This window comes from Spermophilus citellus (assembly GCF_964194105.1).
Source record: "Spermophilus citellus genome assembly, chromosome: 4".
NCBI lineage: Eukaryota > Metazoa > Chordata > Mammalia > Rodentia > Sciuridae > Spermophilus > Spermophilus citellus.
Window position 1 is genome coordinate 116,784,345 of NC_138185.1, and position 24,435 is coordinate 116,808,779.

The 24,435-nt window shown below is 42.9% G+C and overlaps 1 protein-coding gene across 5 annotated transcripts in view; it reads left to right on the top strand.

Moving 5' to 3' along the window:
- Nucleotides 1-11,347: 11,347 nt before the first annotated feature.
- DAPK2 (death associated protein kinase 2) overlaps nt 11,348-24,435 on the top strand; it is a 128,950-nt gene continuing 115,862 nt past the window's right edge. Inside the window, exons 1-2 of one of the 5 annotated variants that reach the window (XM_081292558.1) lie at nt 11,348-11,406; nt 17,479-17,575. In XM_081292558.1, the coding sequence (XP_081148684.1) occupies nt 17,484-17,575 (92 nt within the window). In that variant the 5' untranslated portion in view covers nt 11,348-11,406; nt 17,479-17,483. Of the gene's footprint in view, nt 11,543-11,563; nt 11,734-17,477; nt 17,576-24,435 lie in introns of those variants that run through there. The other 4 variants (XM_081292556.1, XM_081292559.1, XM_081292557.1 and 1 more) reach the window with 4 other exon arrangements.

The window sequence follows — 24,435 nt, forward strand, 5'->3', positions numbered from 1 at the left end:
GCCAAAAATTATCAATAATTGCCTTTTGAAGAAATTATACCAATCAACCCCCATTAAGAATGTGGGGTATGTGTCCCTGTCCTATATTAATATTGGGTATTATTATTTTTAAAAAATATTTGCTCAGCAGGGTTTGAGCAAATATGGAATTTTAAAAAATCTGTTTATAGGGGCTGGAGACGTGGCTCAAGCGGTAGCGTGCTCGCCTGGCATGCGTGCGGCCCGGGTTCGATCCTCAGCACCACATACCAACAAAGATGTTGTGTCCGCCGAGAACTAAAAAATAAATATTAAAAAAAAAATCTGTTTATATTCTTTACCTATTTTTCTATTGACACGTTCACTTTTTAAACAGCTAATTACACAGTGTGGATATCAGCAATTTCTGTCATGTACACTACAACTTTATTTCCCAGTTTTTTTGTTGCACAAACATGTTTAACACTATTTATTCAGTTTTTTAATGAATGGTTCAACCGTAGAAAACAAAGAATATGGTGAGAGGACTCCTTCCCAAAATAGTTCTCACCTTTTTTCAATAGGTTTTATGGTTAATAATTTTTTACTTATTGTTTCAAAGAATTTTTTTTAAAAGAGAGAGTGAGAGAGAAGAGAGAGAGAGAGAGAGAGAGAGAGAGAATTTTTAATATTTATTTTTTAGTTCTCGGCGGACACAATATCTTTGTTGGTATGTGGTGCTGAGGATCGAACCCGGGCCGCACGCATGCCAGGCAAGCGCTCTACCGCTTGAGCCACATCCCCAGCCCCTCAAAGAGTTTTTATACCTATAAAATCCAATACAAATATATATGTCCCTTTTGCACAATTTTTAGCATACATTATGCTGGACCTTGCTGTTCTATGCTTTGCTTTATTTTTTTTTTTTACTTAACAATGTATCTCCCCAATCATTCTCCAAGAGCTTCCTTATTTTTTGTAGTATCACAGTGTTCTATTATATGTATCATATTTTATTTAACATTAAATAGTGTTATAATGATGAACATTTAGTTTATTTCCATCGTTGTGCTGTTACAAGCAATGCTACAATGAACAGCCTTACGTATGTGTATGTGTACCTCGTATCATACATACAAGTGGATCTCTAGGATAAATTCCTGGAAACAGGATTTTCAGGCAGAGGGCTTATATATAATTATAATTTAGATATATACTAACAAATTGCCCTCTATAAAGATTGTGCTAATTTACATTGTTGCCATCAATGTATGAAAGCTCCTGTTTCACTATAGCCAAATAGGACATTATCAAACTTTTAGATTTTTGTGACACCTATAGGTGAAAACTTATACCTTAGTGTTTTAGTATTTATCTTATTATGAATGAGGCAGACCATCTTTTTCTTATGAATTATGGGCATTTGTATTTCTTTTTCTGTGAACTATCTGTTCTTATCATTTGTCCATTTTTCTCAAAAGCAAAATACAAACCAATATGTCAATGATCTCAATTAAAAACAAAAATGCTTGTATGTATAAAACTAGCTTAGGAGGAAATTATGAAAAATTTAAAAGTTCTCTGCCTTAAAGTTTCTTGCAGCCAGGCACATTGGTTCACACCTATAATCCCAAAGGAAGCTAAGAGACAGGAGGATCATGTTCAAAGACAGCCTCAGCAACTTAGTAAGGTTCTAAGCAACTTAGCAAGATCCTGTCTCAAAATAAAAAATAAAAAAGGGCTGAAGATGTGGGAATGAGACTCATGGTTAAGTGCCCTTGGGTTCGATCCCTAGTACCAAAAAAGTCTTATGGCATATGTGTGTGTGTATATATATATATATAAATATCCTATGTATTTCATATATATATTATGTATTTCATATATATGTATTATGTATTTCATGTATATATGTATATATACATACATACATACATACACACACACACACACACACACACACACACATACCTCTTGCCCTATAGGTGTTTTTTCTTTGTAAAGCCATTAAGAGTGTGTGTGTGTGTGTGTGTGTGTGTGTGTGTCTAGGCATTAAACCCTGGGCCTTGTTTGTGCTAGGCAAGAACTCTATGAGCCCCTAAAACCTATAAATATTTATTTATTTATTTGGTACTGGAAATTAAACCCAGGCGCACTTAACCACTGAGCCACATCCCCAGCCCCTTTTTATATTTTTTATTTAGAGACAGGGTCTTACTAAGTTGTTAAGAATGGTGGAGGTGTAGCTCAGTGGTCATGCTAAATACACACAAATTGCTGTGTTCTATTCCTAGCACTGCATAAAAACAAACAACAACAACAACAAAGATAAGATAAAAATGTAAAACTTTCTAAGCCCCTGGTCCCTTATTTATTTTGTGGACTGATAATAAGGGTTAAGTAGGTTGACTCACATAGAACTTCCTGGTGCAAAAAAGTAGGATATAGTTGGACATAAAAATCAAGATATGGTTTTACTTGGGGCTGGAGCTGTAGCTCAGTGGTAGAGCACTTGCCAAGCATGTGTGAGGCACTAGGCTGGATCCTCAGCAACACACAAAATATAAATAAATAAAGTTATAAAAAAAAGATATGGTTTTACTCATTTTGTCAATTTTATCAATTTCTGAAGGATATTGATAGCTTAATGTGTCTTCACATTAGCGATTTTAATGTTCTTGGCATTTGTTTTCTCTTAATAAGATTGAGAAGAATACAATGCCCTTAATAAGTGTTGTTGTTGAACAGAAATTAGACTGTTGAAGCCAGATGAGTTCCAAGAAACTCAGCACTCATTAATAGGCCTAAAACGAGCATTAATGGGCATTTAACACTTGTGTATTAATTCTTTTCTGGAATGAAGACGCCTCCATGGATATAAGCTTACTATTCTCAGAACAGCCTCTGTTATTATAAATATTTTGTTTTAACCTCATTAACCTCATTTCTCTAATCATAAAAGTAACATATAAACATTGGACTGCAATTGTAGCTCAGTGGTAGAGCACTTGCCTAGCATATTTTAGGCACTGGGTTCGATCCTCAGCACCACATAAAAATAAAGGCATTGTGTTGTGTCCATCTACATCTAAAAAATAAATATTAAAAAAGGACATTCTCCTCCCATAACCACAGTATGATTCTTCCACTCAGAAAATACAGCACTGATGCAATTTTGTAATAAAATGTCCATATTTAAATTTTGACACGGTCTTTTTTTTCCCCCAATTCAGGATTCAATCATGCTTCACAGGTTTCATTGAGTTCTTAAGGCTTTTCAATCTCCTTTGATTTAGAACAGCTGTATTTTTGTCATGACATTGATATTTTTGAAGAGTACAGAAATGTTGTTTTTCAAAATATCCCTCAATCTGGATTTGTCTGATTGTTTCTTCAGGATTGGATTCTGGATCCACATTTTTTTTTTTTTGGCATTAGTCCTAAACAGATGAAAGTAAATCTTTCTCAGTTCAACACATCAGCAGGAATGTAATATCAGTTGTTCTATTATTATTATTTAATATTTATTTTTTAGTTGTAGATGGACACAATATCTGCATTTTATTTATTTTTATGTGGTGCTGAGGATCAAACCCAGGGTCTCAGACATGCTAGGCTCTTTATCCCTGAGCCACAACCCTAGCCCCTGTCCCATTATTATTGATGTTAAGTTTGATCATTTCTTAAAGAAGGTATCTGCTAAATCCTGCATTGTAAAAAATACTTTGTAATGAGTGATTAGTGAAAGAGACCACGTGAATATCCTGCTTCCCAAGAATATTTCAATCAATGGTTTTAATATCCTGTGATATTTCTTACCTGAATTCCATATCACTATGTAGTGTAAAGTGGCAATTTTTCTAATTCCTTCATTTCTTAAATCCTCAATTATTCATGGGTATTGTTCTTTAAAATGTCAATTTTCCAGGCTGGGTTTAGAGTGTTTGTCTAGCTGGGTTCTATCCTCAGCACCACTTAAAAATAAATAAATAAATAAATATTTTAAAATGTCATTTTCCTTTCTTTTCCTCTCCATTTTAAAACTTCTATGTAGAGCAGAACATATAAATACTTTTAAAAGTATTTGAGAAGAACTACTGTAAGAACTATTCCTATTATTATTTAATTAATTTTTAAATAATTCCAAATCTGGCCAGTGGGAGTCCATTCAAGCCAGTGACCTTATCCTCCTACCATGTTATTATCTACTTTTTAGCACTTCCTTACTTCCTAGCACAAGATACTCTGTGTTCACCTATATTCTACCTGTTTCAGGTTTGGTATCAGTCATTTCCTTTAGGAGCCTTCCTTAATAATTTAAAATAATGTTAACTAGAATGAATCTCTTCTTTCTACCACTTTTTCTCTTTCTACTTCCCAAATTTGTTTTCTATACATTTTTTCATTGTCAAGATGTATATAACAATATTTTGACTTGAACCTATTGTCAAACTAATCACTCCTTTGTCCATATGTTAGTTCTTGAAATTAAAAACCAATAAATGGCATTTATTTTATGATTACATATATTATTCCTCTCTAGAAATGAATATTTATTGGGATTCAAGCTTTAGAATAGATCTGATTCTCCTAAGGGGTCTAGTAAAGATTGGGATTCCTCAGTCTGACCCCCATAAGCTCTAAATCAATAAATTTAAAGGATCCAGTGATTTTAAGACATTCTAAAGAAGTATTAGTATTAGGTGCATAAAAGAAAGAAACATAATTCCTGTCTTTAAAATTTGGCAGTTTGACCAAGAATCCTGAGTGTCAGTCCCTATTCTCTTTCTAGCTATGTTTTTTTCTGGATTATAATAGGCCCAAACTGTTTGTTATATACCCTATCAACATCTTTCTTGGATTCTTTAAACATTTTTTCTACCCTCCAGAGTAATTTTTTTTCAGATATGTATCATAAAATGCCTTCATTTGTTCTTATACTTAGTAGATATTTTGACTTGACTATTGTGAAGTCTGTTGTTGATGTGATTGATATTTTCAAGTCAAATGCTTTCCTCTCGTAAGAATTTTTTTTTTCTATTTTCTTAGGATTCTAAAATTTCATCATGATGTGCCATACTTTTTCATTAACCCTGCGTGGCCCCTGATGAGTTTGCTTTTTTATTTTTGTTTGCTTCTCTCTCCCCCTCTCTTCATATATACATATATATATTATATAATATTATATATTTTATTTATATATAAAAAACATACACACACACACACATTTTTTTCCAAGTTCTGGGGATTGAATCCAGGGCCTGGTGCACACTTGACAAGTGCTCTATCACTGAGCTACAACCCCAGCCTGGTGGGTTTTTTTAATCTGAAGATTTTTATCTTTTTTTTTTTTTTTACTATTTCTTCCTTTTAATTTTTCATTTGTCCTACTTCTCATTTTATGTAAATATTGACCTTCCTAGTCCTATTCTCTATGCCTTTCCAACTTTGTCTACATTTCTCACCTTTTTGTGAGAATTTCTCTTCTTACGTTCTGGAAGGCTTCTCTGTTCTCCAGTTGATAAGCTGTGTAAGTGGATTGGCATGTAAGGTGAGCTTTCCTGTCAGGGATGGCATGAGGAACATACAGACTGGGGATAAACTGCCAAAAAGTAGAGCTTTATTCTGAGCAAGGTGCACCATGGTATAGTTCACTTCTAGATGGAGCTGCTTTTCCTTTTCCTCACTCTGTCCCTCAAGGAGGGTCCCAACAGCCTGTTCCTTGCTTCTCCCTAAGGCCCCCACTGTCTTCATCAGGAGGCCTCCCCAAGTAAGTTGTCTTCTCTTTCCTGAAGTTATTCTTACTCAGGCTTTCCCTCAAATCCAAATCTGTATCTTCTGCCCACTGTTGGGTGAAAAAGAATAGGTCCTGCTGTGGCTAAGGTGGGTACTTCATGCATTATTCTGAGGGTCACTAGCCTACCCCCAGTCTACTTAGGCAGTCTCCCTTTGGCTTAATGCGGAGTTTGGTGCTTTAGGGTATGGCACAACTTGGACTCTGGAGTCATCAGACTGCATAGGTTCAAATTTTGGCTCTGCTACATGTTAACTATGTGAGTCTCAATAGCTTTGACCTGTAAAGGGGGGATTATAAGAATATAGTCACTGGTCAGTGGTCAATTATTCTTGGTGACTGTGAAGCCTGCTAACTTTGATTTCTTCAGCTATGCTTTTATTTGTCTTTTTTTTCCCTACCACTCTTATCCTACCTATTTTCTTTTCTTTTTGTTTTCATCAAAGTGACATGTTTGTATTAAAAAGCAAAAACATTTCGAGTCTTATTACTAAAAACCACCATCCACTACCTCATCTTGCCTGACTCTTGAGCCTGAAAGTCACCAGTTTAATATCAAAGCTATTTATTTTGTTGTTTATCATTGTATTTCTAAAGAACATTATTATAATGCAATTTCATGGCTTTTCTTTTTTAATCTATTAACTTCCTATTATGACAGATTAGGATTTAATACTTATACTTTTCCCCATTCCCATACATCTCTCCACTGAGATAATTTAAAAATGTATCATTCACATTTTAAAAATATATAAATATTATTCACAGTTCAAAACTGAGCCATAGTGTATTGATGACATTCTCTTGTTTATACACCTTTTTGTTTTTTCTAGCTTTAATAATCACTTTGCTTTATATTCATTTAATTTTCCTAGAAAAGGAGAATAAATTCATCACTAAATCTTCTTCTCCAAGAGCACTATTCTGGGTTGAAACACGGTGCCTGGTGTATCAGTTTCACTTTTTTCTTGAAGACACCCCCACTGGATCCCCTTTTACCCCTGTTACAATCTGGTCTGGTTGCTGTCCAGGCCAGTTGCCCGCTGTCAACCTTGGATCCTTGAACTCCGTGAAGAGGTTCAAAAATGTGTCTGTTCCTGTCTTTCCTAGTATCAGTCATATTCTTGTCAACTCAGCACAAAATGATTTACCAGAAAGCTAAAGGAACTCAGAATCAATGGAGGCTAGGACAGTAGGGAACAAAGGGGCTCTGGAGGCTGAATGTAATCTGTCCAGGATGCCTTGACTGCTGTTGACACTGTGAACATCCTGGCTTTACTTACTTGGAATTCAAAGTGCTGGGCAGAAGTATCTAATTCACCAAATTTGCCTGGATAGGTGTGGGAGAGCAGAGGGCACAAAGCAGGGTGGCAGAAGGGCTGAGAAAAGTTAGGCCACCTTTGGAAGGAGGAGACTTCCTGCCTTCCTGCTACCCAGGGAGTAAGCCAGCTGGAGAGGAATCCCCTGGTCTGCCTGATCACCTGAGAAAGGTGACACACTGGATCCATTGACAAGAAGCCCACCTTCCAGATTATCTGACACTTGTTAAGAATCTGTTTTGATCAAGATGGAGGTAGAGTTGGGTGCAAAGGTGAATAAGATCCATCTTCTCCCCAAGGAAGCTCATACCAGACATTTTAAAAAATAACAAAAATAGCTAATTCTCATTGAACACTTTGCAAAGGGCTAGACACTGATCTTCCACACTTACTAATAACTAACCAAATGTTTTTTAACAACCCAAAGAGACAAATGCTATAATTAGCTCCATTTGACTTCTGGGGAAAATGAGGCACAGAGAGCTCTAGTAGCCTGCCCTAGATCACATAGTAAGTCAGTTGCTTGCTAGGATCCACACTTAGGCAGTTTATTGTCAGAGCTCCTGCATTTAGCCCTCACCCTATCCATCCTCTAAGCCAACTCCAGGACCATCTCCCATGGCCAACATATGCAGCAGCTTAAATCCTGCCCTGACTCCTTGTCTGAAGGTTGTTAGGCTTTGTAAACTCACTGGACACCAAAGTATGCTCTAGGATATTGCTATTGTCATTTCCCTGTTCTGCCTTCCACAGTTATATCATTAACCTGGGTCCTCATGGTCTCATCCTACAGAAACTTCAAGCTCCTCTGACTCTCCCATTTCATAGTCTTTGGAGTGTCTTTCACAAGGCAAGTGCTCAGATGTTTTTGCTGTTTGGTGGGTTGGTGGAGGATGCTGTCATTTCCCCAAGTTTCTGTGACATGAAAAAGTGTTCTCAGTCTGTGCATTGGAATTACGGGGAATTAACAACTACGATGCCCAGACACCACCCCTACAGGTACTGATAAAACTGATCTAAGGTGTAGTCCGAACATGGCATACTCCCTGCATTGACACTAATTTTAGAAATTTTGGAAATGTCAAGAGAGGGCAGTCAGTGGAGGGAGTAGGAAAAACTTGGGTTTTGGAGATGAGCAGGCAAGGTTCACATCACAGCTTAATAAGTTACAAGTTGGATGAGTTTGGTCAAATCAACTTCCCCACATCTCAGTTACCTCATCTGTAAAAGGGAAGAATAATATTCACCTTAAAGTAAAGCACTTGACATGAAATAAAGCACTGGGAAGAAGTATGTTAGAAGAAACGTAGTATGTGGCAGCTATTAAAATTAATTATGCATTTGCCTGTCCAATATTGATTCAGCATCTCCCAAGCACCAGGCACTTGGATGCTCTTGGGGGACAATAGAAAACATGACATTTGTGGTCTCTTTCCTTTTGGCATTAATATTCTTGCAATTCAATTTAACAAACTTTTATTGGGTTTGGGATATCAAGAACTCTGTGGCTTTAAAATGAACAAAACATTGTTTTGCTGTGAAGAAAAGAAAAGTAGACACTAATCATAACTAAATTAGAGAAGGAGGAATGGCAAGAGAGGTGCAAACCAAGAGCGGTGGGGTTGAGAGGAGAGAGGCATTTAGAGGGCAGATCATGGAAAGTTCCATGGAAAACAGGATACTGCAGAGGGCCCTCAAAGAATAGAGAGGATTTTGTAGAATGAAGTTGGGAACTGCTTGAACAAAAGCATGGAGGTAGGAATAGTCAGTAATCCAACCTGGCAAAGGAGCTGGATGTGCACATACATGAACAAAGAGGACAGTCATACATAAGCAGGAAAATGCAGGTAGGGACCTTACATGCCAGGGCGAGGCATTGGACTCTATTTGTTCAGCTATGTGAACCACACAGGAGTTGGAGCTTAATTATATTGTTCTTAGCTCTTACCTGAACCTCGGCTGGCTTCATTCTGCAGTAGGTATCTTTGGTGCTGCTATCTTGAGCTTCCCTTTCTCTCTCTACTGCTACCTTAGTCCCAAATGTTCAGTGCTCAGTATCCTGTTTCTGCCCTCAGGTGAGAATCTGATGAATCTCAGCCTCAGGCATAAAATGCAACTCCAAATAGCAAATGCATGTTGGCAGGTACAATGGAAGGACCCTGAGACTGAATCTGGAGGAGACCTTGTTCTAATCTTAGCTCTGCTTCTCACCATCTGTGTGGTCTTGGGCCAGTGACTGCCCTTCTCTGAGCATCAGTTTCCTCATCTGAAAAAAGACTGGGATGGATGGGTTGACTGACAATGACCTTTTGAGCTACAATGTTCTCTGACTAATTTTCCAACTGCCAAATTCAAGAATGTTTGCTTTGACTCAGATAAGGGGATGTTACTGCTGAAAATTAGTTCTGGAACATGAGGCTTAGGGGAGAGAGGTAGAGCAGCTACCTCCAGGTAGGTGCTCAGCAGTGTCAACTGAGTTCATGCTTGAACTCATTGCAGCCCAGGCACTGGACATGATGCTTCCAGATGATTCTAGCCCCCAGCCATCTAAGTCACTGCCAGGCAATCTAGACTTCCCTGTTGAAGTCAAATGTTGTGGAACAGAGATAAGCTCCCTACACTGAGCTGTCTGAATTCTTGACTCTCAGAATGCCTTAATATAATGAAATCGTTGTTTTGTAAAACCAAGGTTGAAATGGTTTGTTATATAGAAATAGATAACTGGAAATGGGGGAGCAGGTGTCAGGGATGATTGGAGGGTGAGGGGCCTCCCTCTGCAGGTAAGACCTCATTAGTGGGTATTCTTCCCCTCTGCCCACTGACTTCAGAAGCTGCCTCTGATGGTGGATGTTATCCCACATAGCATGGTGCTCTCAGGACAGGTTCAGAGCCTACCCTGTCCTGGAATGTTGTGCAGAAGCTCTGGGATCTTCCAAGAGGCTGAGGCACTGCTTGCTGTGGGGCAGGATCTATTTGTATCTGTCCCAGTGTCCAAAAGGCTAAAGCCGTTGGGCATGGTGGCGTACCTGCAATCCCAGTGGCTCTGGAGGCTGAGGCAGGAGGATCTTGAGTTAAAGGCAGCCTCAACAAAAGTGAGGCACTAAGTAACTCAGTGAGACCCTGTCTCTAAATAAAATAAAATAAAATAAATAAGATCAGGGATGTGGCTCAGTGGTCAAGTGCTCCCTTAGTTCAATTCCTGGTACCTTGCCCCCAAAACAAGGCTAAAGCTGGGACAGTAGGTGCACATTGGTAAAGCTCCTCTAAGTGCATCTTACTATTCCATTCTGGCACCACAGTAGCTCCCCTAGAAACTACTGAAAGGGATGTTTCTCCCATTTCACTGATGAAGGAAGAGCCACTCAAAGACCACACATAGGGAGGGCAGAATATGGCTTTGAGCTAGGCCATAGGACTCTGCATCTAACACTCAGCTCTCTGGGGGAGCCCCATTGGTGATCTAGCAATAAAAGCTCTGGGAAGGAGACTTTGTTTTCTTCTGCTAACAGGATTCTTGTCTTGAAATAAGACCACTGAACTTGATTTAGCTTGTTTCCATTTCCTTTCTCCCATTACCTCCTCCACTATCATTTATTTTTTCCTTTGGAAAGAAGAAAGAGAGGAAGAATCCACTCCCAACTCTTTTATTAGGAAAATAAATTTGGTGATGTGGGGGTTTCACTAGCAGTGTCAGGACTAGGGCTGCAAAGGGCAGTGAGCCGGGGAACCTCCCAAACTGGGTGGGGACAGTTGAGGAAGGGAGTGTTCCCATCACAGCTGCTACTCTGCTGTGAGTCGTGGGCGGTGAGGTTTCCCAGAAGAATCTGTGTGAAATCAGGGAATACTCTGGGTGCAGGGGCTGGGCAGGGGTTGGAGTGAGGCAGGGGTGCCTGGAAATGCAGTTGGCCAGACTACACCTATTAGTTCATTTAAGTCAAACAGACAAGACTTGAGGGTTAGCTGACTTGCCCAAGGCCGCCCAGTAAGTAAAGGGCAAGAGTGGGAAAGGACGCTCTGATGTCACCTCTTGCTGGGTCTCTTGGGAGCCTCAGAGCCCTGAGGTGACCTCGGGGAACAGTAGGAGGGCTCTAGGCCCTCACAGCAGGGCGGCCTGGAGGGGGTTCCCAGCAGGGGGCGCCCAGAACTCTGGCCGCCCGCCCGGCGCGCCTCCAACCGGCGCCTGGGACAGGGCCGGCCGCTCCGCCCCCTCGGCTCCTCCACCTCTGACGGCCGGCGCTGGGCGCTGTGTTAAGAAGAGTGGAGCTGGGCGCCGGGAACCCCGCCGCGCCCCGTCCGGTCGTGCTCGCTGCGGCCGCTGCTTCGCAGCCTCCAGCCGTGAGTAGTGCTGGTCTGCGGGCTCGACGGGCAGGACCGGGCAAGCAGGCAGCCCGACGGCAGCAGCGCCAGGGGCTGGGTCTGACGGGGCAGAGTCCCGGGGCGCTCTTTCGTGGATCCCTGACGCCGGCCCGGGGTATGGCCGGCAGTGCCCTGGGCATTGTGTCCGGGATCAGGTCGCCAGTCTGCACGCTGCTACCCCAGGCGCGCTCGGGAGCCTATCAGGCTGGGGCGGCAAGCAGAGGCCTGGCGCGGATGGGGGGCAGACTTCCATCAAGCTAAGCCCCCTCAAAAGGGAAGAGCATGCTCGGGAGGAGAGAGACCGAGGTTCTCAGTTTCTGTTGTCTTTCACATCTCTTGTGCCCGCGGCCCAGGATTTGTTGCGAGGAGGGTGCTCAGTACGTCGGGAGCCTCCAATGTGGCTGAATGAGCTACGGGCCCCTGCTTCAGGAACCCCGCTCCGGGCAGCACTAGGGTGCGCAGAGCTCAGCTGCGCGTGGAGGCAGCCAGCGGGTCTTCTGCACGCCGGGGTGGAAGAGCATTGCCAGGGCTTGGCCCGGACTCTGGACAGGCATTGTGGATATCTCACAGCGTATCTTGGTTTGGCTAATCCTCACTGTAACGCTGCAAGGTTTGGCTTTCAAAGGGCAGGACGAGCTCTTGTGACGTGAGCTGCTTTGAAGCCACGCAGGTAGTGGTAAGTTAGGGGTGCACAAGGAATGCACACTGGAGAGGACACTATAGCTGGCTGCCTCAGGCACATGGAGCACAGCCCCTGGCACCCTGTACTCTAAACTCCAGTGGAGGGCAGCTGGGGGCTGCTGTTCGGGTTTCTGACACTGTTTCCCAACTGCCTCTGGGTGTTGACTGAGCGGTGCTGGTGTCAACTTCATGGTTACTTTAGAGCCGTTTTCCTCCCTATTCCCAAAGATGTGTTTCAGCACCTAAAGTGACCCCACTGATAATTCGGAACCTTCCTGCAGGGCTTGGATAGAGGTTTAGGAGTATGTGGATGTAGGTGGACATCTGATGTCCTGGGACAAGTTTCTGACCCTGATGGCCTCCCTGAAACCTATTTGTTAGATGAGGAGGTGAACAAGCAAAGCCGGATCTTTACCAGGAGTTTTTCTCATGTCAGCTTAGGCAGGTGGCTGACCTCTTGTGCCCCAACTTCCTCATCAGGGATTGTGGTGGGTCAAAGCCAGGAGTGGCTAGAAGGGCTCTGTAATCCCCCCCCCCCTTTTTGGCAGCCTCCCCACAGTGTGAATGTGGTGATTCCTAATGTGGGTATGTATGAGTGGACAGTCATTTGTGTTTGACCCAAACCACTGCCTGTCCCTGCCATGGTCCCATTTCTGTCACTTACTGGGTGAGGAACTCAGAGAGCTTATTTTGTAGAGTGAACTATGGACAGTGGGGGAGAGGGCTTTGTGAATGTGAGGTGATTTTTTCAGGCTTGAACATCTCCTAGGTTGTCCCCCAGGAGGTCACTGACTTCCCAGCCCCACACCACCCTTGGAGGGGCTGGATGGCTATCAACAGAAGCCTTGAGAAGTTCAGTGGGCTAGCTGTGTGACTGTTGGTAAGTCCCTTCCCCTGTCTGGACCTCAGTTTCCTCCTTTTGTCAAACAAGTGGCTTAGACCAGACAGCAGTGGTTTCAAACTTCTGTTTCACATTGAGTTTTTACCCAGAACCCCAGCGTGTATCACAGAGAGTGTGAAACTGCTCTGGCCCCACTTTGTTACCTTATTGGCTACTGAAGCAGAGGCTAAAAATTCCTGAATACATATGTATCTGTGAGGTCCCTTTCTGTGGGGTCCTAGGAAATCTGTTAGCACCCCAGGGTTTTGCCTGGTATTGAGGTGGTGGGCAGGAATGTGAACTCCAAGGACCCTATTAGGAGAAATGTGGGCACTAAGATGAGTCTCATCCTTTGAATGTCTGGGGCTAATGACCTGTGCCTCTGGCCAAAAGTTGTAGCCATGTCTCTCCCCTCTGTCATGTGGTTTCAGCTTTTCAGGGTCAGAAAGATGCCTGTCCTAGATGGTGACAATAATTCTACCTCAGAGTTTCTCTACTTTAGTTGCATACTTCTACACTGGTCAAGTGCAGTCAATTTGGGGGAGGTATTAGGAAAGCGCTTTAAGCTGTTACCAGTTTTTTACTGTATGAGCTATGTCCTTGAGAAAGGAGGCTGGGGCACACTAAATGCAAACCAACCAACATTTACGGTGTGTCTGCTGTAGACTAGCTACTACGAGGGACTCGTGGGACTCCAAGACAATAGGCAGGAGGGGAGAAACTCACATATTGGAATTGTCCAGGGACCATTTCAAACATTTCACATCTTACTTGTCCCATAAAGTAGAAGTTAATCTAATTTTTAAAATTTTATAAAGTTTTGATTGCAATTGAAATACATATACATACACATTACCATACATATATGTCCACATTACTATACATATGGATGTATGTCCACATTACCATACATATATATCCACATTACTATCACCCAGCTTGAGAACCAACATTGCCAGCACCCAGAAATCTCTCATGTCCCCTTCCAGTCACAACCTCCCACCCAGGTGGAACCATCTTTCTGACTTCTAGCAACATGGGTTAGTTTTGCCTAAATGAAACCACACACTATATAATCTTTTATATTTGGCTTCTCTTATTCAACATGTTTGTTTATGAGATTCAACCTTATTGTGCAGGTAGCAGTAGTTTGTTAATTCTCCTTGTATGATTCCATTGTATGGATACACCTCAATTTATCTATCCATTCTTCTCTTGGTAATTATTTGGTTGCTTCCAATTTTTAGTTATTCCTAATAGTGCTGCTATGAATATTCAAACATGGACCATTCTGGAAAATAGCTGTGTGCATTCCATATATATATGTATGTGTGTGTGTGTGTGTATGTGTGTGTGTATATATATATATATATATATATATATATATATATATATATATATATCCCCTCAGCACCACATAAAAATAAATAAATAAAATAAAGGTATTGTGTCCATCTACATCAGCACTACTTAAAAATAAATAAATAAAATAAAGGTATTTTATTTATTTTTATGTGGTGCTGAGGATCCAACTCAGTGCTTCACACATGCTAAGCAATCAGTCTACCACTGAGCTGCAACCCCAGTCTGAGCTTCATGCATTTATTTAGTTATCTCCGTAGAAAACCCCCCACCCCCACAGTTTTCCAGAGTGGTTGTCCCTGTGTGTACTCCCCCTGACAGTGTTTGAGAGCTCTCACTGCTCCAGTGAGAGCAACAGCAGGCATTGTATAGGTCCAGTTCCCTTGGAAGTAGTTTTAAGTTCAGAAAAGTTATCCTGTGCTCAGCTAAGGACAATGTGTTTATAAGTGACAGAGTTGGGATTTGAACCCAGACCTGTGTGACTGTAATCTGTGCTGCCTCCCTCTGAGATAGAAATAGACATTGATTATGATCTGAACCAGAACTTGCAAAATTCTAACCCTAAGTATGTATGAAGAACAAACACTCTTTGGGAATTTAACGAAGGGGAGAATTTTCATTTGTTTGTGGGAGGAAAAGGATCATGGTACCTCACAGAGATGGTAGCTTTTGGGCTGGACCTTTCAGGAAAGGAGAGATTTTGCCTGGAGGGCTTTCCAGGTTGGGCTTCTGTAAAAGGGCTCTGCTCCAGCTGAGGCCAGGCAGGAGTGAAAGTTTTGGGGGAATGGGAAAGGTCTACTTTGGCTGTGATACAGAATATATGGAAGAGGGGGCTAAGGCTGGACAGATGAATTGAGGCCAAATTGGGCAGGTGAATTGAGCCTTAGGCTGCACCTCTGCTTGCTGACATTGGCCAACCAGGATGTGGAGCCATTTTATTAAGGAACTGGGGCTTCTTCAAATTCAGCTCAGTCTCTGATGGTGAATGGAGCTGGCCTCTCACTAAATGGAAGTTCTTAGCTGTTCCTGGGACCACTTTCAGTGTTTCTGCCAACAAAAAATTTTTTGGAGTTTTCTGCTTACATCTAGCTGTATGAGATTAGTCACCCCACCCCCACGACCTGACCTAAATAGTTTGTTTGGAAGGATTTTTTCAGCAAAAAGAAGATGGTAGACAGCAATCCCACCTCCTCTAAGACTAGTCTCAGAAGATTTGCCATAATGTTGGGGGTGAAGGTAGTGAGGGTAGTTCTAGCTTCTGATTCTGGTTTTGCTGGGGGGCCCCAAGTCTTTTTTCCTGAGAAAGGAGCCAAATTGGTTGTCTCAATGGCTGTAGGGAACAGAAACACAAACAATCGTCTGTGATGCATCAAATAACATTAATAATCACTTATTTATACAGCAGTTTATAATCCTTATCACAATGAATTCCCAGATGGATGTGTGAAGTAGGTGATATGGATAATGTCACCTCTATTTACATTTGAGGAGACTGAGGCCCAAAGAGGGTGGCACCCTGCTGTGGGCCACAGGCCTAATAAACACCAAGCTAGTCCAGAGCTGGGGCTGCTAGGGCCTGCTATTTTTGATATTCCATGTCCCAGTCCTTGCTGAAGAATAGAGACCAAGCAGGGAGAGGATACATGAGGGACTGTAGATGCAGACAGGCAGGTCATCCTGAGAGTGAAACCTGGGAGCCAGCCCAGCTCTGCCTGGGGGTCTCAGGGATGTGTTCCTTAGCAGAAGGGAAAGTGGAGGTGGCATCTAGATAGTGGCACTCTGATTTGCATGGGGCAGAGCTGGAGGAAAGAAGGTGAAATGTATATGTCCCCTGAGAATTAGAACAGCTTCAGCCACTTGGTGTTGGTGAGATGTGCCCTTATGTTATGGTGTCTCCACCCTGCCTGGTGAAATTAATCATTTGAGGTACATGGAGCCTGGGTGTGGTTGGCATCTCATTGGCAGGCAGAGATGCTTCCCATGCTAGGCAAAATGGGCTCTGAGAGGCCTTTGCTAATTGACGACTTTTGAAAGACAGGTCCACAGGTTTTATCTTTTTGATTGGCAGACTATACCCTGGGCTCTGCCCTTAGGGTGCTGTCCAGGATGGCAAGTAGCTGTCTCAGGAATAGGTGAGGATCCCAGGGGAGGATGCAAACAGTCTCTTATAGTGGAGTGATGAGTGCTCTCTATGGCTTAAAGTAGTCCTGTGGTTCTCATTAAGGTACCCTTGGCAGGAACTTAGTTCCACTTTATAGATGAGGAAACCAAGCCTCTCTGACAAGCAGTGAAGTCACAAATCTAGTTGCAGTCAAAGCTGGAATCAGCACCTCAGGCTTCTGATCTTGGTACCTGTTGTAATTTGTCACATCTATTCCCGCCCATTTTCCCCTTGGGGTGATGAGTGAGAGCAGTTACCAATCTGTTCAGACTCGCAGTTGGGTGGCACAACCCCTAAGGGAGCTGAGGTCATGATAATCCCTTGCCTTTCTATAGCATTTTGTCATTTACAAAACAATTTCATGACTTGAAGTTGATTTTTACAGTATTAGCCCATTTTACAGATCAGGATGCTAAATTCCTTGCAGCCTAAATGATTTACCCAAGCAAGAATGGGACTTGAACCTGGGACTTCTGTCTCAAAAACTAGTGCTTCCATTACTGTACAACAGTTTTTTATTCTTTTCTCAGTGGATCTGAACGTAATAAAAGCAAATAGTTCACCATGGATCTTTTTCTCAGAACTTCTTCAGAATGAGTAAGGAAGACTCTTTTTCCATCTCCTTAATAAATTTGAATAAATAAAACAGATGTGGTGACTCATCCCTGTAATCCCAGATACTCCCGAGGTTGAGGGGAGGATTACAAATTTGAGGCCAGCCTGGACAACTTAGGAAGACCCTGTCTCTAAATAAAGAAATAAACTGAATTAAGATGACTCCTATGAACCATACATAGTCAGTCCAAGTGAAAAGAAAACTGGAGTAGGGCATTTCTTGAGGAACCAGGGCTGTGGATTACCGTTAAAATATTAGCTCCCTTGCAGCCAGCTGTTCTGAGTTCTCAGACTCCGAGGCTTGTGCTTATTTTCATGGCCCTTCTAATGTCAGGTTTCTTCCAATTTCAGGGTTGTATGGTCCAGGCCTCCATGAAGAGCCCAAACATGGAGACGTTCAAGCAGCAGAAGGTGGAGGACTTTTATGACATCGGAGAGGAGCTGGGGAGGTAAGAGATTGGTGGAGGGGATGTGATCCGAGGCCAGTTATGCTGCCTTTTGGTGAATTGTCAGTTGGTGTTGTAAGACACGGGCTTGTCAAGGAATAGTGGGAAGCTTTAATAACAAGCCTGGGGCTTATTCATCTTCATGGGTGACTCTGCAAACAGTCATGTCTCTGGAAATCAAGACTTGCTAGAAGAAGGGGCTAGAACTGTTGAGATCTGTGTTTTCAGTGCAATCTGACAGCTGTGACAAATCTTAATGATACTTGTTTGATGTGTTACTTTCCTCACAAATCCCTCTTCAGGACCTGACCTATTGATTTTCTTCTGAGCCCCACTTGGGATTCTCCATCCTGGTTCCCAGGATTTTGGTTTTTAAGCTCAGAGCCTGAATGAGAGGAGGTGGAGTAATCTCCTGTAAATGGATTTGCATTGAGTAAACAGTCACATGAGCCTAGTCATGAAGTTTCTTGGGATCTGAATTACTTAGTGCATTGTCAGTTTGGTTCAACCCAGAATGCAGTCAGGGCTGAACTCTGAGAAGTAAAACCAATTACTCTTTGGAGAGAAATTAGGATTTTCATGAGTTTTCAGGTCTCCTGTTTCTAATAACTGCTCATACTTACATGGTATTTTTCATTGTTTTTGTTTTTGCTGTATTGGGGATTGAACCCACAGTCTTGTGCATGTTAGTAGATAGATAAGTGTTCTACCACTGAGCTACATCCCAGTAAATTTTTTAAAAATTTTATCTTGAGATAAGTTCTCACTAAATTGCCAAAATTGGCCTCAAACTTCTGATCTTCCTGTCTCAGCCTCCCGACTAATTGGGATTACAGGCATGCACCATTGCACCTGGCAGGATGAGGTTTTTTAACAGTTACAAAAACACCAGTTAAGAAGTCTGATTCTCACAACAATGTGTGAAATAGGAATTATTTCTACTGTCATTTTCCAAATAAGGAAACTGCAGTCCAGAGTTTAAGCAAGCTGCCCAAAGTCACAGCAAGCTGCCCAAAGAGGCAGCAAGTGACTTAGCCAAGGTGCTGACCAGTCCAGTTTGCACATGCGCACCTGTCCTGCTCTCTCCTGTGAGAACGACATTGCATAGTCACATGGGCTCACCAGAATACCCACACACCCGGCGACATAAAACCCCAGCAGTTTGGGGTATTCTTGTATTCAACAGATAAAACAAGTAGCCTTTTTCCTTTATAGAACTCTTGGATCAGGACTAGTCTTTTACTTTCCTTCATTTTTAAAGACAAACTCCAAAGCCAAAAGTGCCATTCTCAGGAAAATGGGGGCAGAGGATACAACAAGTTCAGGGTGTGTTAATCCTGGCTGGCTAGTTAGGTGGGGAGCAAGTGACTGCAGACATCTCAGAGGGGATGACTCCCCAGCACGGGATGACTGCTCCTGCCAGTGTGGGGCCTGGTGAAGGGGTGCCAAGAACACAGAGGGCCAGAGGCTTGGGGGGCTCAGCTGGTTCTGCCTCTGAATGGGAAACCAGGTTCTCTTCACCTCAGGTCCTTCTGCCCTTGGGAAGTGGCATCTTCAGCAGATCTTGACAGGCCCTGCCAACAGCAATGGATTTGGTGGCCTCACCTTGGACATAGGGAGTACAAGGTGCCATGAGTACACAGATTAACAAAACAGATAGTCTGTAGCTCTGCTAGAGCTCCAGCCTAGAGTAGGAGCAGCTGCATACACAATGACAGAGACAGAGTTGAATTGGATTATTATTATTACTCAACTGAGAAGTCAGATGGGGCAAGGTCCTTGAAAAAGAAAGCAGAGGCAGTTTCCTGGGAAATTCTTATTATTCCTTTGTCATCTCATCTCCCATTTACTCTGTACATTAGGGACATAAGCGGAATAGGGTGAGCTGGTGCATGTTTATAATCTTAGCTCCCCAAAAGGTTGAGAAAGGAGGATCGTAAGTTCTAGGCAAATTCAGTGACTTAGCAAGACCCTGTCTCAAAATTGAAAAGGGCTGGGGATGTAGCTCAGTGGGAGAATGTCCCTGGGTTCAATTCCCAATACTGCAGAAACAAACAGAAAGGAACCTGAGCTGTTAGAACTGGAAGAGAACTCAGGTTTTCTGGTTCTCCCCTGCAGCAGGTGTGAAGGCCCCTCACAGGCTGGGGAATCCCTATGCCCCAGCCTGTCTAAAGTGCTAGCTGGGCTAAAGGTGGGTAAGAGGCAGCAGAGACTTGGGGGCCTGAGGCTTTTGGAGTTTCCAGGCTTGCTAGGACCTGTGGTCTGAAGGTCAGGTGAGCTAGAAGGCCATTAGAGGTCCTCTCTTCTAGGATCCTTATTTGACAGTTGAGGAAACCAAGCATCTGAGCAGGGAAGAGTTTTGGTGGGGGACATAGAATGGGCTGGAACTAGAGCTGCCTTCAGACAACCTCTCAGATTCTAAAGGGTTAGTCCTGTCCTCTCTTCCCCACCTTTTCGTCACATGACATATTGAAGACCTACTGTGTGCCAGGTACTGCCCAAGGCAGTGATAAATAAAACATATACATTGTTGCCCTCTCACAGTCTGTGATCTGCTGGTGAAAAAAGGCACCAACCAGTGAAGACAGAAGGGTGAACCATCATACAGGGTGTTTGGGCTGTGGAGGGAGGGAACCCGATGCTCTGAGAGAATAATGGGTGGCATAGTTTAAACTGGCTGCTCAGGGAAGGTTGCTCTGAACTCGCCATTCTGAGAATTGAGGAGTAAATGCCAGGCAAAGGCAGCAGCGTGGACTGGCTCTGAGGCAGGAAGAGCCTGAGGCCTGAATTGATGGCAAGAGGCCAGTGTAGCCTTGAAAAGTGAGCTGGGCAAGCAGTGCCAGAGGAGGTAGGTGGGAGCCAGGTCTAGTTGGTGAACTTCCTGCCAACTCAGAGTAGTATAGAGGTTGGTGTTCGGGTTCCCTTCATAGCTGTGCAACCTTAGGACAACTTACTTAACCTCTGTTTTCTTCTCTGTAAAACGGGAAAAATAACAGTCCCCGCCTCATGTCTGTGGAATGGTATAAGATGTTGAGTTGAAGATGTTGAATCTAAGGTGTTGGGCCTAGCAATGGACTGATTCCAAATAAGTTTGGGACATCAAGGCCCCATCTCCCTACCCTGCAGCCCTCAGAAGAAAGGTGTGGGACTATCAGGAAGCCCCACCTGGGGGTTAACCTCATTTCTGGAGGATGGTATGTAAACATACTTCCTCATTTTTTTTTTTTTTGGTATTGCGAATGAAACCCAGGGGCGCTTTACCACTGAGTTATATCCCCAGCCCTTTTAATTTTTATTTTGAGACAGAGTCTCACTAAGTTGCTGAGGCTGGCCTCAAACTTGTGATCCTTCTGCCTCTGAGCTACTGGATGACAGGCATGTGCCACTATACCTGGCACCTGCCTCCTCTTCTATCAGTGAGCACCCTGCTCTAGACTCAAGGTTGTCTCATTGACTTTAGATCTTCGTAAGTTCTCATTATGCAAAAGTGTGAATGAATGAAAGCCTGTTACCTGTCATACTGGATGAAGCTCACAAACAATCTTGAGCAAGGGAGTTAGACTCAAGAGTCCATACTGTATAATTCCATCCATTTCAAGTTCAAACCGGGTGAAATGAATCTATGCTGTTAGAATTCAGATAGGCAGATATCCTCAGGGGACAAGGGACTCAGAGGGCCTGGGGAGGATTTCTGAGATATTGTTCAGATATTGTTTAGATATTGTTCTCTTTCTCCATCTGTACTTGTTTCACTGTGGTGTTCATTTCATGTGTAAGTATCAAGATGTACATGTATATTTTCCAGTGTGTATGTCAATAGATACTAATGAAGAACCTTCAGCTGCGTTTCCTGTCATCGTCTGTCCCCAAATCACATGTTTTTGATTCTTTTAGAGGCCTTTCCTTCTTTATCCTAGGAGGAAGAGACCCTCTGTAAACTTTGGGTTGGGACAGTGTGCCCTGGCTGGACCATCCTGTGCTCAGCTGGGGTCCCGCCTGCCTTCACACCTCGCCTGGTTTCTGGCTCCCCACACTGCCTGCAGATGCTTGGCTGTGCTCACACTTTGGCTGAAGGTTGTCTGCTCTTTCCAGGAGTGTTTGGAGAAATGCTGGCCTGCAGAACTTGGCCTCTCCCAGCCTTGGCATCCACCAGGAGGGCAGAGCAGGGGAATATTAAAGCAGGACTCTTTTTTTTTTTTTTAAAGAGAGAGTGAGAGAGGAGAGAGAGAGAGAGAGAGAGAGAGAGAGAGAGAGAGAGAGAGAGAGAGAGAGAGAATTTTTAAATATTTATTTTTTTTAGTTCTCGGCAGACACAACATCTTTGTTGGTATGTGGTGCTGAGGATCGAACCCGGGCCGCACGCATGCCAGGCGAGCGCGCTACCGCTTGAGCCACATCCCCAGCCCCTAAAGCAGGACTCTTACAGAGAAGCCCGTTCAGCCCCTCATTATATAGATGAGGTCAAGACCAGTGGCTTGTCTAAGGTCACACAGTGAAACTGTGATGGAACCAAGGTGGGGCCTGGTGATCTGACTCCTAGCTTAGGGTTCTAACCCTCATACCAGAAGGACTCACAAAACACAAAATCATTTTTTCTTTTAATGTCAATGCTTCTGGAGAGTGGGCGAGAGTATGAAGCAGGGTGATCTTCTCTGTTTGACCTTGAGGGTAAAGATATGAGGGCCAGAAGTAGGAGGTGGAGCATTTGGGAAGGAACAATGTTTCCCAGTGACTATTTCTCTGACCTACACCTACACATCTACTGCATGCCTGAGGATATAAAGTAAAATAATTTAAGTATCATGCAACAATCAGAGATTCCTTGTTTCCTATTCTTCAATTACTTTCCTTCAGTTAATTTTTAAATTTATATTATTATATTAATGTAAAATCATTAAATGTTACCATTAAACTGGATCTCAACAAAAATTTAATTCAAATCCCCCATTTTATAGACAGGGAAAGTGAGGACCAGAGAGGAGGTGACTTGTCTAAAGTCATAGAGCAAGTGGTCTAGGACATAGAACTCAAAGGCAGAACCTTCTCAACTGTACTGTGCTGGTTTAAACATATAAACAGACAAAAGCTAAAACTTAGCATCAGGCCTGGTGGTGCACTCCTATAGTTCCAGCTCTGAAGGCTGAGGCTAGAGGATGTCTAGAGTCCTAGAGTTTAGGGCCAGTTTTAGAAATGTAACAAGACCCCATCTCTCTAAAACAAGGAGACAATTTAAGATAATAAAAGATCAGCAGCATTAACCCAATAGATATTTTTATTTTTCTGTCTTCCCTTCTAATCTTTCTGAGGATATTTCTCATATCCGCACACCCTTCCTCTGTGTGCCCACTGGAAGCACATATGTTTGCACAGAGTTTGCATTCCCTCTATGTGCTAAGCAGGTTGGGAAGACCGTGGAGAGCAGGACAGGAATGGCCCTGTCCCTGGGAGAGGCCAGGGATGAGATTAGACCTATCTCATATTTGTTTATACTGGGTTGTCAACGCTTCGAAGGCAGGTCCACATCTGTTCTCCTATTTTGAGCATCATTTAGTACTGAGACAGAGGCCAGAGGTCCCAGAAACTTCTAACTTATCTTGTTCTTCCCCCACTCTTGGAAAAATTATACTTTTCCCTTAAGGTCCAAATCAAATGCTATCTTCCCAACAGTGTCTGCCAGGAACCACCCTCCATTCCCTCCCACCTTCTTCTGGAACCCTATCTCTATTAAGTGAGAAAAAAATCATCAAACCTCATGTTACACAAAAAGGTTTATTTGCTCCTCTTCCTTGTTGGACTAGCAGTCCCTCCAGGTTGGACTTCTGTGTTTTTCAGCTTTTATCCATCTGTCCCTGCTACTGTGGTGTCTATCCCAGGCCTTTTATACCCAGCACCCACGGACACCACAGTTCAACTGTGGAGCTATCTGGAACCTGCCTTAAGTTAACGATGAGCCAGAAAACCCCCCTTCCCATAATATGCTGAAATCCATGAGCGTACGGGACATCTCAGGTACAAAGTGGGATATGGAACATAAAAGTTACGTCCACATATCAGTCACACACTGTTATATTTAATTCTTTTTTTTTAAAGAGAGAGAGAGAGAGAGAGAGAGAATTTTTAATATTTATTTTTTCGTTTTCGGCGGACACAACATCTTTGTTTGTATGTGGTGCTGAGGATCGAACCCGGGCCGCACGCATGCCAGGCGAGCGCGCTACCGCTTGAGCCACATCCCCAGCCCCTATATTTAATTCTTATAACAACACCAGGTGAAGTGGTTATTCCCAATTTGCAGACGAAGAAACTCGGTCTCTAATATGTTAAGTAATTGACTCAAGAAACACAGACTTGCCTTCTCAAGGAGAAGTCAAGTGGGACATTCCACTCTGTGTGACCCAGCTAATCTCAAAATATGTCAGGAAAAAAAAAAGCCAGAAACTTCTCTGGGCAGAGCCCTGTCTTTTATCCTGGCCCCGGATATTTGTACCCCCTCGGATCACATGCATGCTGGCATTTCCTGCTGTTGGAAAAGTAGAAACCACTCAAATATGTTAGGAATCTGCTGTTCTCCTGTCAGTCTGTGTTGAGCCCTTCCCTTCTTCTGGAACAGCATAAGGCAGGTCCCATTCCCATTTGACAGATGAGGAGAATGAGGCTCAAAGAAGTTAAATAAGGTACTTACGGTCACACAGTCTGAAAAGGAAAGTCAGGATTCTCTCCTAGATCTGTGAAACTGGAATGCCTGTACTCTTTCTATGGGAATTTCACTATTTAATCAGAATCTATCTGGGAGATTCTTCAAAGGTCATCTGTTCTAGTAGCAGCCAGGGCTCAGGGTAGTGGGGTAGAGGTAGTTTTTTTTT